The 15,336-nt window shown below is 38.5% G+C and overlaps 1 protein-coding gene across 1 annotated transcript; it reads right to left on the bottom strand.

The window, feature by feature from the left end:
* Nucleotides 1-13,316: 13,316 nt before the first annotated feature.
* Nucleotides 13,317-14,637, bottom strand: LOC130957042 (uncharacterized). The gene is made up of 4 exons (XM_057883944.1): nt 14,210-14,637; nt 14,061-14,080; nt 13,923-13,983; nt 13,317-13,543 (listed from the first exon to the last, which is right to left on the bottom strand). Exons 1-4 carry the CDS (start codon nt 14,313-14,315, stop codon nt 13,317-13,319), a joined length of 414 nt encoding a protein of 137 aa, XP_057739927.1. The 5' UTR covers nt 14,316-14,637.
* Between the last annotated feature and the right edge of the window lie 699 nt (nt 14,638-15,336).

Here is a 15,336-nt window from a genome sequence, read left to right as displayed (position 1 = left end):
TGATAACAAAAAGAATGGATGGCATGCAACTAGCATCAGTGAACACAACAAATCAACCATCACTTGAATGAGGCCAAGGTGAAGGGACCACTGTTGAACAGCCACAAGAACAAGTTCAATACATGCAAAATACTTCAAATTCTCAGGATGAATTTCATGGTGATACATACAACTCCTCTTGGAAAAATCATCCCAATCTAAGGTGGGGTGAAAACCATTGGCAAAAGAACAACAACCACAACCACACCCGCAACACAAATAACCAAAATCACCATGCCACCAACACTAACCAATATAGAAAAACACAAAACACATATCAACACCCTCATAATAACTCACAAACTCACCAAAATAACTTCCCTGCACCAACATCCAACACACAGAATTACCACACTAATCCACCCAACAACTTCCAACAACAATCAACCCCCATCATATCCCCAATTGACCATCATGAGACTAGAATTGCAAGTCTTGAAGCAACCTTGCAAGCACTTGCTCAAACCACTCAAGCCTTAGCCAAGGGACAAAAGGAACATGAGGTTACCATGAAGAATATTGAGAGACAAGTGGGACAATTAGCCAAACAAGCAGAGCGACCAACCAATGTTCTCCCAAGTGATACAATACCCAACCCAAGAGAAGAATGTAAAGCTCTGCAGTTAAGGAGTGGCAAGGTAGTTGGTGAAAGTTTAAATAAAGAAGCAACAAAACCCACAGAGCAAGACACAGTGGAAAGTCGTGTGGAAAGGCAAGATGAAGAAAAGGCTTCAACATCTAACAAAGGCAAAGAGGTTTTCAAGCCACAAGGCAAGCCACCCAGTCAAGGAAGCAACCATGATAGCAAGGAGAGTGTGAATCCGCAACAAGAAAATAAGAGTGAAGGAGTAAAAGCTTATGTACCCAAGCTTCCGTACCCAACTAGGATACACAAAGGAGCAAAGGACCAACAATTCCCAAGGTTCTTAGAAATCTTCAAGAAACTTGAAATCAACATCCCATTGGCAGAAGCTCTAGAACAGATGCCATTATATGCAAAGTTTCTTAAGGAATTGATTACCAAGAAGAGAAGTTGGCAAGAAAAAGAAACGGTGATTCTCAATCAAGAGTGTAGTGCCATCATTCAAAAGGGGCTACCTCCAAAACTCAAAGACCCTGGCAGCTTCCTCATACCCTGCACGATTGGGAGCATGGCTGTTGACAAATCACTTTGTGACCTTGGAGCAAGCATTAACCTAATGCCTCTTACCATGATGAAGAAAATGATGATTGAATAGCTTAAACCCACAAGAATGTCACTCCAACTTGCTGACAGATCCATCAAAATACCAAATGGAGTAGTTGAGAACCTCTTGGTGAAGGTGGGAAACTTCATATTCCCAGCTGATTTTGTGGTCCTAGACATGGATGAAGAGGGAAACAATTCAGTCATTCTTGGTAGACCCTTTTTGGCTACAGCTAGAACAATCATTGATGTGGAAAAGGGAGAAATGATTTTTAGAGTGCATGATGAGCAAATGACCATAAATGTTTTCAAAGCAATGCAACACCCCGTGGAGAAAGAAAGTTGCATGAGGATTGATGTAGTGGACTCTTTGGTTGAAGAAGTACTTGACACAAACCATCAAGTGAAACAAGAAGAAGTCCATAACATCAAGGGACAAGAAAAGAACAAGTTGGAAGCATCAGAGGAACCAAGTGAAGCTACGAAAGAAAAGGCACCACAACAAGAGTTGAAACCACTACCTCCTCATCTTAAATATGCATTCCTTGGTGAGAAGGACAGATTCCCAGTGATCATCAATTCTACATTGAGTGCAGAAGAAGAAGAAAAGCTCCTTGTAGTATTGAAAGCTCACAAAGAGGCGTTGGGATGGACCATTGATGACTTGAAAGGCATAAGCCCTGCCGTATGCATGCACAAGATACTCTTAGAGGAGGGTTCCAAACCGGTGGTACAACCCCAAAGAAGATTGAATCCTACAATGAAGGAGGTTGTTCAAAAGGAAGTCCTGAAGTTGTGTAAAGCTGGGATCATCTACCCTATATCTGACAGCCCTTGGGTCAGTCCAGTGCACGTAGTACCCAAGAAAGGGGGGATGACTGTCATTGTTAATGAGAAGAATGAGCTTATCCCAACACGAACAGTGACAGGGTGGAGAATGTGCATAGACTATAGGAGGCTGAATGATGCTACACGAAAAGACCACTTTCCTCTCCCTTTCATTGACCAGATGCTTGAAAGATTGGCTGGCCATGCCTACTACTGTTTTCTTGATGGATATTCTGGATATAACCAGATAGTGGTTGACCCCATGGATCAAGAGAAGACCTCCTTTACTTGTCCCTTTGGAGTCTTTGCATACAGGAGAATGCCATTTGGACTATGTAATGCTCCAGCTACCTTTCAAAGGTGCATGCTATCAATCTTCTCAGACATGGTAGAAAAATTTATTGAAGTCTTTATGGATGATTTCTCTGTTTTTGGTGATTCCTTCAATACTTGCTTGCACCATCTTACCTTAGTCTTGAAAAGGTGCCAAGAAACCAATTTAGTTTTGAATTGGGAGAAATGCCATTTCATGGTACCCGAAGGCATTGTTCTTGGTCATAAAATTTCAAGAAAGGGTATAGAAGTTGACAAGGCAAAAGTAGAAATTATAGAAAAACTTCCTTTGCCAACTAGTGTGAAAGCCGTTAGAAGTTTCTTAGGACATGCTGGATTCTATAGGAGATTCATCAAAGATTTTTCCAAAATAGCAAAGCCACTAAGCAATTTGCTGGTGGCAGATAATCCTTTTATCTTTGATGATGAATGCAAACATGCTTTTGAACTTCTAAAGGCTAAGCTCACCACAGCACCAATCATCACACCCCCAAGTTGGGGATTACCTTTTGAACTCATGTGTGATGCAAGTAACCTTGCAATTGGTGCTGTGTTGGGGCAGAGGAAGGAAAAGAAGCTTCATGTTATCTACTATGCAAGTAAGGTATTGAATGAAACTCAAAAGAACTACACCACAACAGAGAAAGAGCTACTAGCTGTGGTATATGCTTTTGATAAGTTTAGACAATATTTGATTGGATCTAAAGTCTTAGTGTATACTGACCATGCTGCTATTAAGTATCTTATGTCAAAACAGGATGCCAAACCACGGCTAATCAGGTGGGTGCTACTCCTACAAGAGTTTGACATAGAGATAAAAGATAGAAAGGGCAATGAAAATCAAGTTGCTGATCACTTATCAAGGGTACCACAAGATGCATGCCAAGACAACCTTCCATCAATAAATGAAGAATTTCCAGATGAACACCTCTTGCACATTCAACATGTCCCTTGGTTTGCAGATATGGCCAACTACAAGGCGGGGAGAATCATTCCACAAGAGTACACAAAACAACAAGCCAAGAAGCTGCTACATGAGGCTAAGTTCTTCTTCTGGGATGAACCATTCTTGTTCAAAAGATGCCCAGATGGAATGATAAGAAGATGTGTGTCAGAAGGTGAAATGAAGGACATACTATGGCATTGTCACAACTCTAGTTATGGTGGTCATTTTGGAGCAGAAAGAACGGCTGCAAAGGTCCTTCAAAGTGGTTTCTATTGGCCTTCAATCTTCAAGGATGCTAGGGAGTTTGTGAGCCAATGCAATGAATGTCAAAGAACAGGGGGTTTGTCAAAGAAAAATGAGATGCCTCAAAAGTTCATTTTGGAAGTGGAACTCTTTGATCTGTGGGGAATAGACTTCATAGGACCCTTTCCTCCATCTTACACATTCAAATACATTTTGGTAGCAGTAGAGTATGTCTCCAAATGGGTAGAAGCAATAGCAACCACCACATGTGATACCAACGTGGTCTTGCAATTCCTCAAGAAGAACATCTTCACTAGATTTGGAGTGCCTAAAGGACTTATAAGTGATGGGGGAAGCCACTTCTGCAACAAGCAACTAAATTCCTTACTCCACAAGTATGGTGTTACACACAAAGTAGCTACCCCATATCACCCACAAACCAATGGACAAGCTGAACTTGCCAACAGAGAGCTAAAAAGGATCTTGGAGAAAACTGTGGGAACAACAAGAAAGGATTGGGTTAGGAAGCTGGATGATGCACTCTGGGCATATAGGACAGCCTTCAAGACACCCATAGGAAAATCTCCATTTCAGCTGGTGTATGGAAAGGCATGCCACCTCCCTGTGGAGCTTGAACACAAGGCCTTTTGGGCCACCAAACTTATGAATTTAGATGCTCAAGCAGCAGGAGAGAAAAGGTTGCTACAACTCAATGAACTTGAGGAGTTCAGATTGGAGGCATATGAAAATGCCAAAATATACAAAGAGAGAGCAAAGAGATGGCATGATAAGAGGATCTCTCAAAGAACATTCGAACCAGGTCAAAGGGTGTTGTTATTCAATTCAAGATTGAAGATCTTCCCTGGGAAGCTGAGGTCTAGATGGACTGGTCCATACACCATCACCAAAGTATCACCTCATGGCTATGTCGAATTACTTGATGAAGCCTCAAAACAAACCTTCACAGCTAATGGACATAGGGTGAAGCACTATTTTGGTGGCTCCTGGAGCAAGGAAGAGAGTGTGCAACTCTTAACATGAGCAAAGAAGCTGCAGTGTCAAGCTAAGGACTTTTTGGACACTTAGAATTTTGAGACTCTTAAGCACTTTTATTTGAGAACTCTTTGGTACTTCTGGGAGGGCACCCGAGAGCTATTCTGGGTTTCTTGGAACTCTTCTTCTTGATATTTTTAAGCTTTAAGCATTTCCTTATTTTTCATCATCTTTCTTTATACTTAGTTTAATTTTTGTTTATGGAAATTGTTGTTGAAATTGGAGCTATGACTCACTAAACCCCACTTTCATTAGGGGGAGGAGCTCTGCTTGTTGGAATGAATTGGTGAATTCATCTTTTCCTCCTCAATTTTAGTGGTTGATCTAAAGAGGGAACTCTTGTTCTTCAAAGATTCAACCACCATCGAGAGAGGGGTTAATCTATATGAATTATGTGGTGAATTTGAGGAATGAGCCACATAATTCAGTTTAGAGTTCATCCTTTCATGATTTCTTTAATCAATACACCTTGGTTAGTATGTGAGATGTAACTCTCCTTGGTTGAGATTATTGGAGTTGTGTGGCTGGATTAGATTTGAGCTTCATCTCTTCTCATGAACAAGTAGATCACGAGAGTGGCATTTGGTTATGTTAAGAGAAATTGAATCACCAAGAGATTGGGATTCAATTACCCACTTGCCATGGATCTAAACCCATGATTGAGAAGGATTTGACTAACATCAATTCATGAACACTTGCATCTCTGATCCCTAATGATCTTCTCTATCATCAATTCTTATTTCTTTTGCTTCTAAGTTGTTTGATTACCCATAACCCAAGCCCCTTCTACATTCTGTCAATTTATTATTCTTGTCATCTACATTTTGTTCTTTGAATTCTTGCTATTTACTCTTACGTTCTTTAAATTTCTGCACCCTTTAATTCCTTGCCATCTATCTTTGATGTTGTTTAAGTTTCTTGCAATTTAAGTTTCAGTTATTTACTTTCATTTTATTTCTATATTCTTGTTCTTAATTGCCATTTAAATTCCTGCAATTATATTCAAAAGTCACAATACTCATAAAATCAAAACTATGTTCGCTTAACTAAATCTACCATTTAACTAAAGTTGCTTAATCTACCAATCCTCGTGGGATCGACCTCACTCTTAGTGAGTTTTATTACTTGATGCGACCCGGTATACTTGCCGGTTGTACGTGAAATCTAATTTTTACGTATCAACGAGCATGCATCATTGATGCGTACGCGTGGATTCAAGTTTTTCAATTCCAAATTTTGGGCTTGGCATCACGATTTGGAGGGAACGTTTGAGGCAACATTGGACCTCCAACATCGCTTTGTGACGCGTACACGTGATCCCCGCGTACGCGTAGATGGTCATTTTTGCCATTCTAAGCGTGCGCGTGACGCACACTTGTGCGTGGATAAAGAAGTTTTGCTCATTCACGCGTACGCATCATAGAAGCGTACACGTCACTCAAAATTCATTTAGCTCCAGAATTGACTTTTTCATCACAACGTTAGGGGGAACGTTGGATGTCCAACGCTCCCTCAAACGTGAACATCAGTAAATCATGCAGAGACTTGCTTTGCCCCTCTTCCAACGTTGGGGGCGACGTTGGTGATCCAACTTGGCCACCAACGTTGCTTCTTCTTCATCTTCTCCAAGCTCCTTCTCCAACCTTCCTCCATACTTTCTTTCACCTATCATCAACCAACACATGCATCAAAGCTTTGCTAAAGTCATGAGAATTCTAATCATTCTTAGCACACAAGAAATTATACCATAATTTTCATGAAATTGCATCAAATTAATCATAATTGGATAAATCTAGGTATGCATGAATTTCTACCCAATTTGCTTACTTATAACTCAAGAAAGTGCATAAAACATATTAAAAACAAAGAAAAAGGCTAGTAAAACTAGCCTGTGATGCCTTGGCATCACAACACCAAACTTAAATCTTGCTTGTCCCTAAGCAACTACTGAATTATTAAGAAGAAAGAATGAAATAGAAGAGGATGCTCATGTCAGCAAGTCATTATTATTAGTTCATGGGGTTTTATGCAGAAAATGCAGTAGTTCACTTCTTATTGATCTTTAGGTATAGAATGTCTCCTTCAAGCATCAATTTACATACTGCTATGACCTCTTATTATTCACTCATCCTTGGTAATTACTTTTCTTTATTTTCTTTCTGTGTAAATTTTAGCTCAGTGTCAGGTGTTGTAGCAGTTTCTTAGCTTATTTGTACTCAACACATATTCATTACAGACACTTGGCTCATAATTCTTCTTAGAATATTGATGCCCAGCACCTCTTTGGGTTACTAAATGTCTTGTAACTAGGTTGTTCTTGATAGTGGACTTTTGGTTGATAATCCCGGGTTAGTTAACCCAAGTTACCAAGTGTTAAAGCACTCCATAAAACCTAATCATCCAAGCAGATCCTAGTATAAAGACACCACAGGTATATGTCCTATGGTCCAAGCTATTGGTGTCTAGCCTTATTCCTTGCTTTATTTTGTTTTTGCTGCCACTTTTGGCTTTTCTTTTTCCTTCTTTTTGTTTATTTTTCTTTCATCCAAGGACTTTTATTTACTAAGATTCATAGACAGCATGCTAGTGTTTACTAAAAGGTGAGCAATCTATCCTTTATTCATTATGAGTGAGCTACTACACAATCAAACATACATATCACCACTTACTGTTGTTTCACTTCTAGATAAAAAGGAACTATTCCTCTTCTTGTTCAAACATTTCTTTTATTAAAATTGAAAAGGCTCATGGGACAAGACAAGCATTCAAGCAGTGAAAGTGAAAGCTCACACACCTAGGCTAGTGATGAGTCCATATTTTTCGATATATTTTGGCTTGATTTGAATGGATTCTAGTATATGAACTCGCACTTAAGCACCAAAATAGCATACTTTTGTCTTTGATCCCTAATTTGTTCCTAAATGTGAAAACATGCAATTTTGTGCTTTAATAGAGCAAATTAATTCCACTTTTTTGTCATTCGATGCTGTGATATGGTTTCTGAGTGATTTCAGGCCTTGAAGGCAAGAATGGATGGCCAAAAGTGGAAGGAAGCATGTACAAGGGAGAAAACATGAAGAAAACAAGAAAAAGCACACACAGCGAGGTGCGCGTGCGCACAACCCTGCATGCGTACGCACAAGCAAGAACTTTCATGTGTGCGTGCGCACGAGCACCTGTGCGTACGCACCGGAGGATTTTTAGCCAAGTGTGCAGACGCACACATCTGTGCATCAGCACAGGATCCAACACGTGATTTCATTAATGAAACACGTGCAGCGCAGATTTTGAGGCCTCTTGGCCCATTTTGGAGGGCTGGAATGCTAAAATGAAAGGCTATATAAAGGTGATATCAACACATTTGAAGGCACTTACTTAGTTAGCTTAGGGAGCTCACTTAGAGAGTTTTAGAGAGTAATTAGGAGTAGGAGTAGGAGTAGTGTAGCATTGCTCTCTTAGGGTTTTAGTTTCCATTTTAATTGTAGCATTTTATAGCAAGCTTTGATCTTTGATTTTACCTCTTTAATTGTAAGTACTCTCAATTTCCTCTTTAATTATAGCACATTTACTTTCATTTGCCTTGGTTCAAGTTACTTGTTTATAATTGCAATTTTGTGTTTCTTGAAGTTTTGATTGCTGAATTTTATGTTTCATGCTTCCTTTATGTTTGATTGCTTGTTTACATTTGGTTTTGTTGATAGTTGGTTATAGTTCTCCATTTTCCTTTACAATTTTCCATGTTTTACTTTTATGCACACAAGGTGTTTGTGAAAATGCCAACCTTAGATTTTGAGTAGATTTTCATACCTTGGCTTGTGGGTTGAATTCCTAGGATACTAGAGTCATAATGTCCGACATTTAGTGGTAATTCTTGGGTAGTTAGTTGACTCTTGTTTCCATTGACGCTAGCCTTTTATCAACTAGTTTGGTAAGTTGGTTAGGACTTATGGATTAAGGTCAATTATACTTGCTTGACTTACTCCTCGATGGTTGGGGTTAACTAGGCGAGAGAGACTCATCATAATTACCATAGTTGTGGTTATGGCGATGATAGGATTCCTTGGATTCTCATTCCCAAGTCAAGGCTCCTTTTATGCATTAATTACAATTTTGCTCATTACTTAGTTCTTTGATTTCTTGGTTCTTTTAATTTTTAATTTCTTGCTTGAAAACCCCCTTTTGCCTTAACAACCAAAGAAATAATACTTCAATTGCGTCCTAGGGAGAACGACCCAAGGTTTAAGCACTCTCAGTTTATATTTTGATTTGAATTGGATTATTTGATTTGGGAGTTAATTATTGGTCTAAACTATACTTTCAACAAATGAAATTCGACTTTGTGAAAATCTAGATCGACGATAAACACCCAGCATCAGCTAGCATACTTATTGCAAAGTTAAACATACAAAATGCTTGATGTCCTAAACTAACATTTAACTATTAACTAAAACAAACATGTTCTTTCTTTATTGAATAGAATAACCAAGGAGCAATTCCACCTTTCATTTTTTATCATGTTTGTCTTTCTTCTTCTTCTCGCTTGCTTGCTTGCTAGTCTCTCCCTTGGTTCTTCTCTCCTTCTCCTTCTTTGTGGCCTTTGACTCTTTTGTGCCTTTGTGACCTTCATCATCCTTTCGAGGGTCATAGGCATGCCTGGATACAGCCAGGTTGGGTGTGCATCCTCCAGTGGTACTCTGGCCTTCATGCATAACCTCATAATGGTGCTTGGATAATGGAGCCAGGCTTCAGCAGAATTTTTCTCTGCAACCTTTTGGAGTTTCTTTGAGCTTTGATTTATGCAGGAAAATATTGAAAATTTAAAGAAAAGAACAAGGAGGAACCAATAATTGAAGACAAGTGCAAAGAGAATTTGTAGATGCTGTCAACCCTGACCTCTTCACACTCTAACGAGTATAACCTGAGCTATAGAGATCCAACTGATACGGTTCTAGTGGAATTAAAAAGCTAACTTCTATAGCTTTCCAACGATATATAATAGTCTATGATTACTCTCTGGACTCACAACGCTAAATGCGGTGACATTGGCGTTCAATGCTATTCCATGTCCCACCTGCACAATGTCTTGGGAGTTATGGCGTTTAACACCATGTCAGCAGCGTTCAATGCCATTCTACTCCCACATGCAATAAACTGAATCACAAGTGACGTTCAATACTAGCAACTTCGCGTTCAATGCCAAGAGCCCATTGAAAAAGAGGAAATAGCGTTCAACGCTACTCCAACGGTGTCACTACAAGAAAACAGCTCTATTGCCACTCTTTTAAAGCATGGCAAAAAGCTGAAAAAAGCGTGACGATAGCTTTTCGCCACGGTTTTTGAGCTACCGCCACGCTTTTGAAAGGGTGGCCTCTTAAAGGGTAGCGGTTGCTCTATCGGCACGCTTTTGGTGACCTATCGCCACGCTTTATTTTTTGCCACGCTTTTGCAGACTGTCCCTCTTAAAAAGCGTGGCCATATGCGAGAGATACGACCACGCTTTTAAAACGTGGCGATAGCGGGAGACACGGCCACGCTTTTAAAGCGTGGCGATAGCGGGAGACACGGCCACGCTTTTATAGCGTGGCAATAGCTGGAGATACGGCCACGCTTTTAAAGCGTGGCGATAGTCTTATCAAATTTAAAAAAAATATTTTCAATCCATTTTTATTACCAAACCTATAAATATAGTATGCATTTTTTATTACAAGATAAATTAAACAGTAATTAGTGACAATTTTTGGTATAATTGTTTTATACATTAATCCTCATACAAAACTTTCCAGATTTTTTCAGTAACAAAAAACCCTTCAACCTACTATCCAACCGAAATTCACTAACTAAGCAAAACGCATGTATAATTACAAAAGCAATGGAAAATTAATAGTAGGTCTGGGATCTCAAGATCACGTCAGGGTCCCTCATTTTCTGTATTTTATATTTTTCTTACAACTTTGTGCCCAACAAGTACATAATCGAGCTCAATATCCCCCTCTCAGAATGATTCCCAACAATGTTTGGTGGAGCTGAAAAAAATAACACCAACATCAACAAAATGATTTCATTTCCTTTTTGTAGAACATAATGAAAATGCTAACAATCTTCGACCAAAGACATAACAATGAAGAAACAAGGAATAACTCCATTGGCAAGCAAGCTCAGTGCTTTTTTTTCTTTTGCAAAAAAGAAACAAAAAAAAGGTAACAGGAACCATTGAATTACCATGCAAAAGGGAGAAAGGAATCTAACCAATTGGCAATGCAGGATGCAATGCAAGTAGGTAGAGATCAAATTTCAGTAAACAATTTAAGCAGAAATTAGGTATACTCGTCATGTTAATACGAGAAGGTTCCAAAACTCGACGGACAGAATCAGAATTACCTCTTGAATGGTTTTCTTTAGATCAAAAGCATCTTTCACTCGAGCATCCAGGAAGGCCCATGTATCATGGAAGTCTAACAAAAAACAAATGAAAGATGTATTAAGAAATGTCTTCACTTGTTACAACACCACATCAAAGCCACAAACAGCTTGTTATCCATCTAAATATAAGATACTATATTGATGGAGTGAGGTGGGGTGGGGCATAAAAGAATAAATTCCATTGTTTTTCCCCTGATTACATACTTTATCAAGATACTACTCAAATTCATTTCCATGAGAAAATTGGTACTATGACAGGCTCAGTTCAAGAAAATAAGGAGAGTTTGAGAGAATGGACAATTGAACACAGTTAATATTTTCTGGCTATTCACATACTGAAAAAGAGAGAATGAGCGAAGGGGGGAATCAAATGGAACTAAATGATTGATGAAAAATATCACAATCCACAAAGTGATTACCATAAAAAGAAAAGCACAAAAAACACAAAATAATGGATGGAAAGCTTAAATCAACCAAAAAATACGAGAAAATTTGTATGCTCAGAAAGAAGGGACAGAAAAACAAACCAGGAGATGTATCTGTCAGCATATAAATCTCGGTTGTCGAGTATATTCCTGCCAGGACAGTGCGCTTGCATACCAATCAATATCAGAAGCATTGTCACCTGCAGCATGCCAAATCTCATCCACCAGTATTGCCCTCTGCTTAAAACTAGTTGGAACATTCACTGGTTGAGCCTGTAATGCAAGATATATATATATATATATATATATATATATATATATATATATATATATTAAAAAAAAAAACTCAAAAGCTGCATGTAAGATATATATCCAATGCCTAATAATACTTCATAGTCAATTAGGTATACTCGTCACAATTTAGTCCAGAAATCATCACATGCCGCAGCCCCTTTTTTCTTTTATCAAGCAATATACATAATCTAATATATTCAAAAGTGTCCTAAGGTTTACTATTATGCATTTTACCATTAATAATAAAAGAGGGGGTGGAGGTTACCTAATTGATCAACAACTTGGCCATAAGCCATAAAACAAAAAGAAACTTAAGAAAGTCTTCAGTCTTCACCCTTTACTGCTATGTACTTTTACTAGTTGCATGTTAAAATTTGCTTAATTTTATTCTTCTTTTATGTTTTCCAAATAAACATCTCATTGATTCTAAAGCTAGTATAACTTATTTTAATATACTAAAGTTATTGTGAAATTACAACAAATATGCAAAAGTGAGTTGGTAATATCAATAAGCATGCCCTGTACTGAAGAAACGAGCAATTCTAACAGATCATTGGCATTGCAAAAGGGTACTATCATACTATTTAAACAGTACAATGCAGCTCAAGCACGAAAAAAATATTAAATACCTTCTGTTCTGGTGGACCAACATTGGTTGTCCTTGTATTCAGTATATCCTCAATGCCCTGTGAGTTACTACTTTCATCCATACTTCTTGAATTTTTATACCTCCCACTACTCCATTTGGCTCCTCTGTTTGTCCTTGAAAACTTTGAATTGAAAGGTCGCTGAGTTTGGGCATCAGAAGAATGTCGCTTCAAAGCAAACAAAACATCATCTGATGTACTTCAAATTTCAGATCCAAAAATAGCAGAGTCCCATTATTTCAACCATAAGAGTACCTGTCTCAGACAAAAAACAAATCAATTAATGGGTACAAAAGCAAATTGTTAAAAAAATTAAAGAAAAAAGTAGAAAAAAATGTTTATATCTTCCAACTATAACTCTTGTAAGTAATTTTTTCCAGAGCTAAATTTCATACTAGAGATGTACCTCACGATTTGTTTGTTCATCACTAAGAAGCTCAGTAAATGACTTTGGTGCATATTTATCTACCCAAAGTTGCTCATGTACCATTTGTATTGCAGGAACATCTAGATAGCTTTGGCCCTCCAAACTAGCTTCCATGGTCTTTTAAAAAAGAATAATCAAGTAATAATTAATGCAACCTCTGTTTAATTTCAAAGTTTAACATAATTTACAAGTCCTATCAAAATTCAAAATATTTTAGAATGATTTTACCAGTCTTGAAAATTAACCAAACAAAAATATCCCTGAGTTCACGTCAGCAACAATTAGTCTTCTAAACTGACGACATTTCTTGGATTCAATATTTACAAATTGCCTAAAGACTCAAACCCATAAAAGAATTGCTGCATTTATAATCTAAAGAGAGAAAATTACAATATTGGACCTACCCAAAAGCTTCAGCCAATTTGAATTCTCTTGGAATGTATCTTCTAGCTTTCTCTGCCTTCACAAGATGGAGTTAATACAAGGCACTGATAAACAAAGAAACAGAACAGTTAATGAAAGAAACAATTCCCATTTCCCACAAATTAAAGTTGAACATACATAAACAACAGTTAGAGAAAGATTCATTGTTACAATTTTGCAGACTTAATGAATTACCTTCCTCTAAATACCCATGGACGCTTACCATAGAACCATACCCAGATGAAGAAGATGATTTTGCTTCTACAGCTTCTATAAACTCTGAATAAAAACATAATGCAAATAATCATTCATATATAAATGCATGTAATTAGAGAGCAAGAAGAACTTAATTATTGCCTTTAAAGCTGTTTCAGCTGTATCGAAAATCATGACACATCACTGTATCGAAAATCAAAAGCTGTTTCTTTTTCCTTGGCATTTCAATTCCAAAAACTACTTCAGTTAATTCGATTTGAGGAATATTCATAACACATTATTGTATCAGCTTAAGTATAAACTTACAAAACTAACCAAACTAACTAAACACTAGCTTGCTTTAACAGTATTGCTGATTTAAGGAAACATTATTTCATACTGAATCAGCAATTAATGTTTAAAACAGGAAGAACAAGATCAGAGTATGGTACCGAAACATTACCCCAAGCCACAGTGCATTCCTCGCTAGTTGCACTAGCTTGATTTAGCTTGGCACTCGATACCTAAAACCAACAAACAAAAATATTTTAAAAGTGAAAGATCATAAATTGAAGTAGTTGAAGTGAGAGAAGAAACTTACAGAGATCCATGATGTGGTTCCTGCAGATGGCACAGTCATCCACAACAATATTTGCAATCAATAACAGAAGCACTTGATATTAATAACTTCAAAGTGCGAGATAATCGTACTAAAAAATAGGAACAAGTTAGGGTTTAAGGAAAACGAACCCCAAGCCCATAGAGCAACAGCGTTCCACTTCTTGATCTCGAAAAGCTTGGGCTTCTTGGTGGAAGGGCCAGCGGCGCTGCTGGAGGGCTGGCCGGCGGGGACCATAGGAACATCGGAATCAAGTGTCGCATTAATCTCTTCCTTTCTCTGGCGGAGGGAGCACTAACGGAGGGGTTGTGAGAGAGGTTGACTAACGAGTGTTATTGGAAGCGAGAGTGAGAACGCCAGCGAAGAACGGCCACTGCTTCTGTGTGAGAAGGATGGAGGAGGAGGAGAAGAGCGCGGTAGCTGGGACTCGCGAAGGCGCCATGAAAGCGACAACGAACCCACCACCGCTGCTACCGTCCTGCGTGTCAGCGTGAGAAGGATTGAGGAGGAGTACATTAGGGTTAGGGAGAGAGGGGGCGCCGCTGCTGCTTATGGGGAATAAGGGTTTTGTTAGAATTTTTTGGGAACTTTTTTGGCCACGCTTTTAAAGCGTGCCAAAAAAGTTATAAGAAACGGCCACGCTTTTAAAACGTCAGTATAAGAAAATCCTGTCACCACACTTTTAAAGCGTGCCTGTTTTTCTCTATGGCCATGCTTTTTAAGCGTGGCAAAAAAAACGTGGTCAAATCTCTATTAAATAGCCACCCTCAACAAAGCGTGGCCATTGACCACTTTTAGCCACACTTTTGAAGCGTGGCAGAAAAAACGTGGCCATTTCTCTAATCAATTGCCACCCTTACAAAAGTGTGGCCATTGACCCTTTTCGCCACGCTTTTGAAGCGTAGAGAAAAAAACGTGGCCAAATCTCTATTCAATCGCCACCCTCACAAAAGCGTGGCCATTGACCACTTTTGGCCACGCTTTTAAAGCGTGACAAAAAAAAGTGTGGCCATATACCTTTTTCTTGTAGTGCGTTAAACGCGAGACTCGCCAAAAGGATTGCACAATTTGATGTTAGGAGTGGAATTTGACGCCATCAAACTGGCGTTTGATGCCATCTACTTGCAATACAGCCCAAGATCCAAGGAAATCATTCTGAGCTTTCAAATTAATGACAAGATTTGATTGGATTGAATGGAGAAGATCCATTTTCAAGGAAAATCTCTTAGCACAATTAATTGTTCAAGAAATTGATGGT

Source organism: Arachis stenosperma, chromosome 10, assembly GCF_014773155.1.
Source record: "Arachis stenosperma cultivar V10309 chromosome 10, arast.V10309.gnm1.PFL2, whole genome shotgun sequence".
In the NCBI taxonomy this organism is placed as follows: domain Eukaryota; kingdom Viridiplantae; phylum Streptophyta; class Magnoliopsida; order Fabales; family Fabaceae; genus Arachis; species Arachis stenosperma.
The sequence above is the reverse complement of the archived record's forward strand: the minus strand, read 5'-3'. Positions and strand labels throughout refer to the sequence as shown.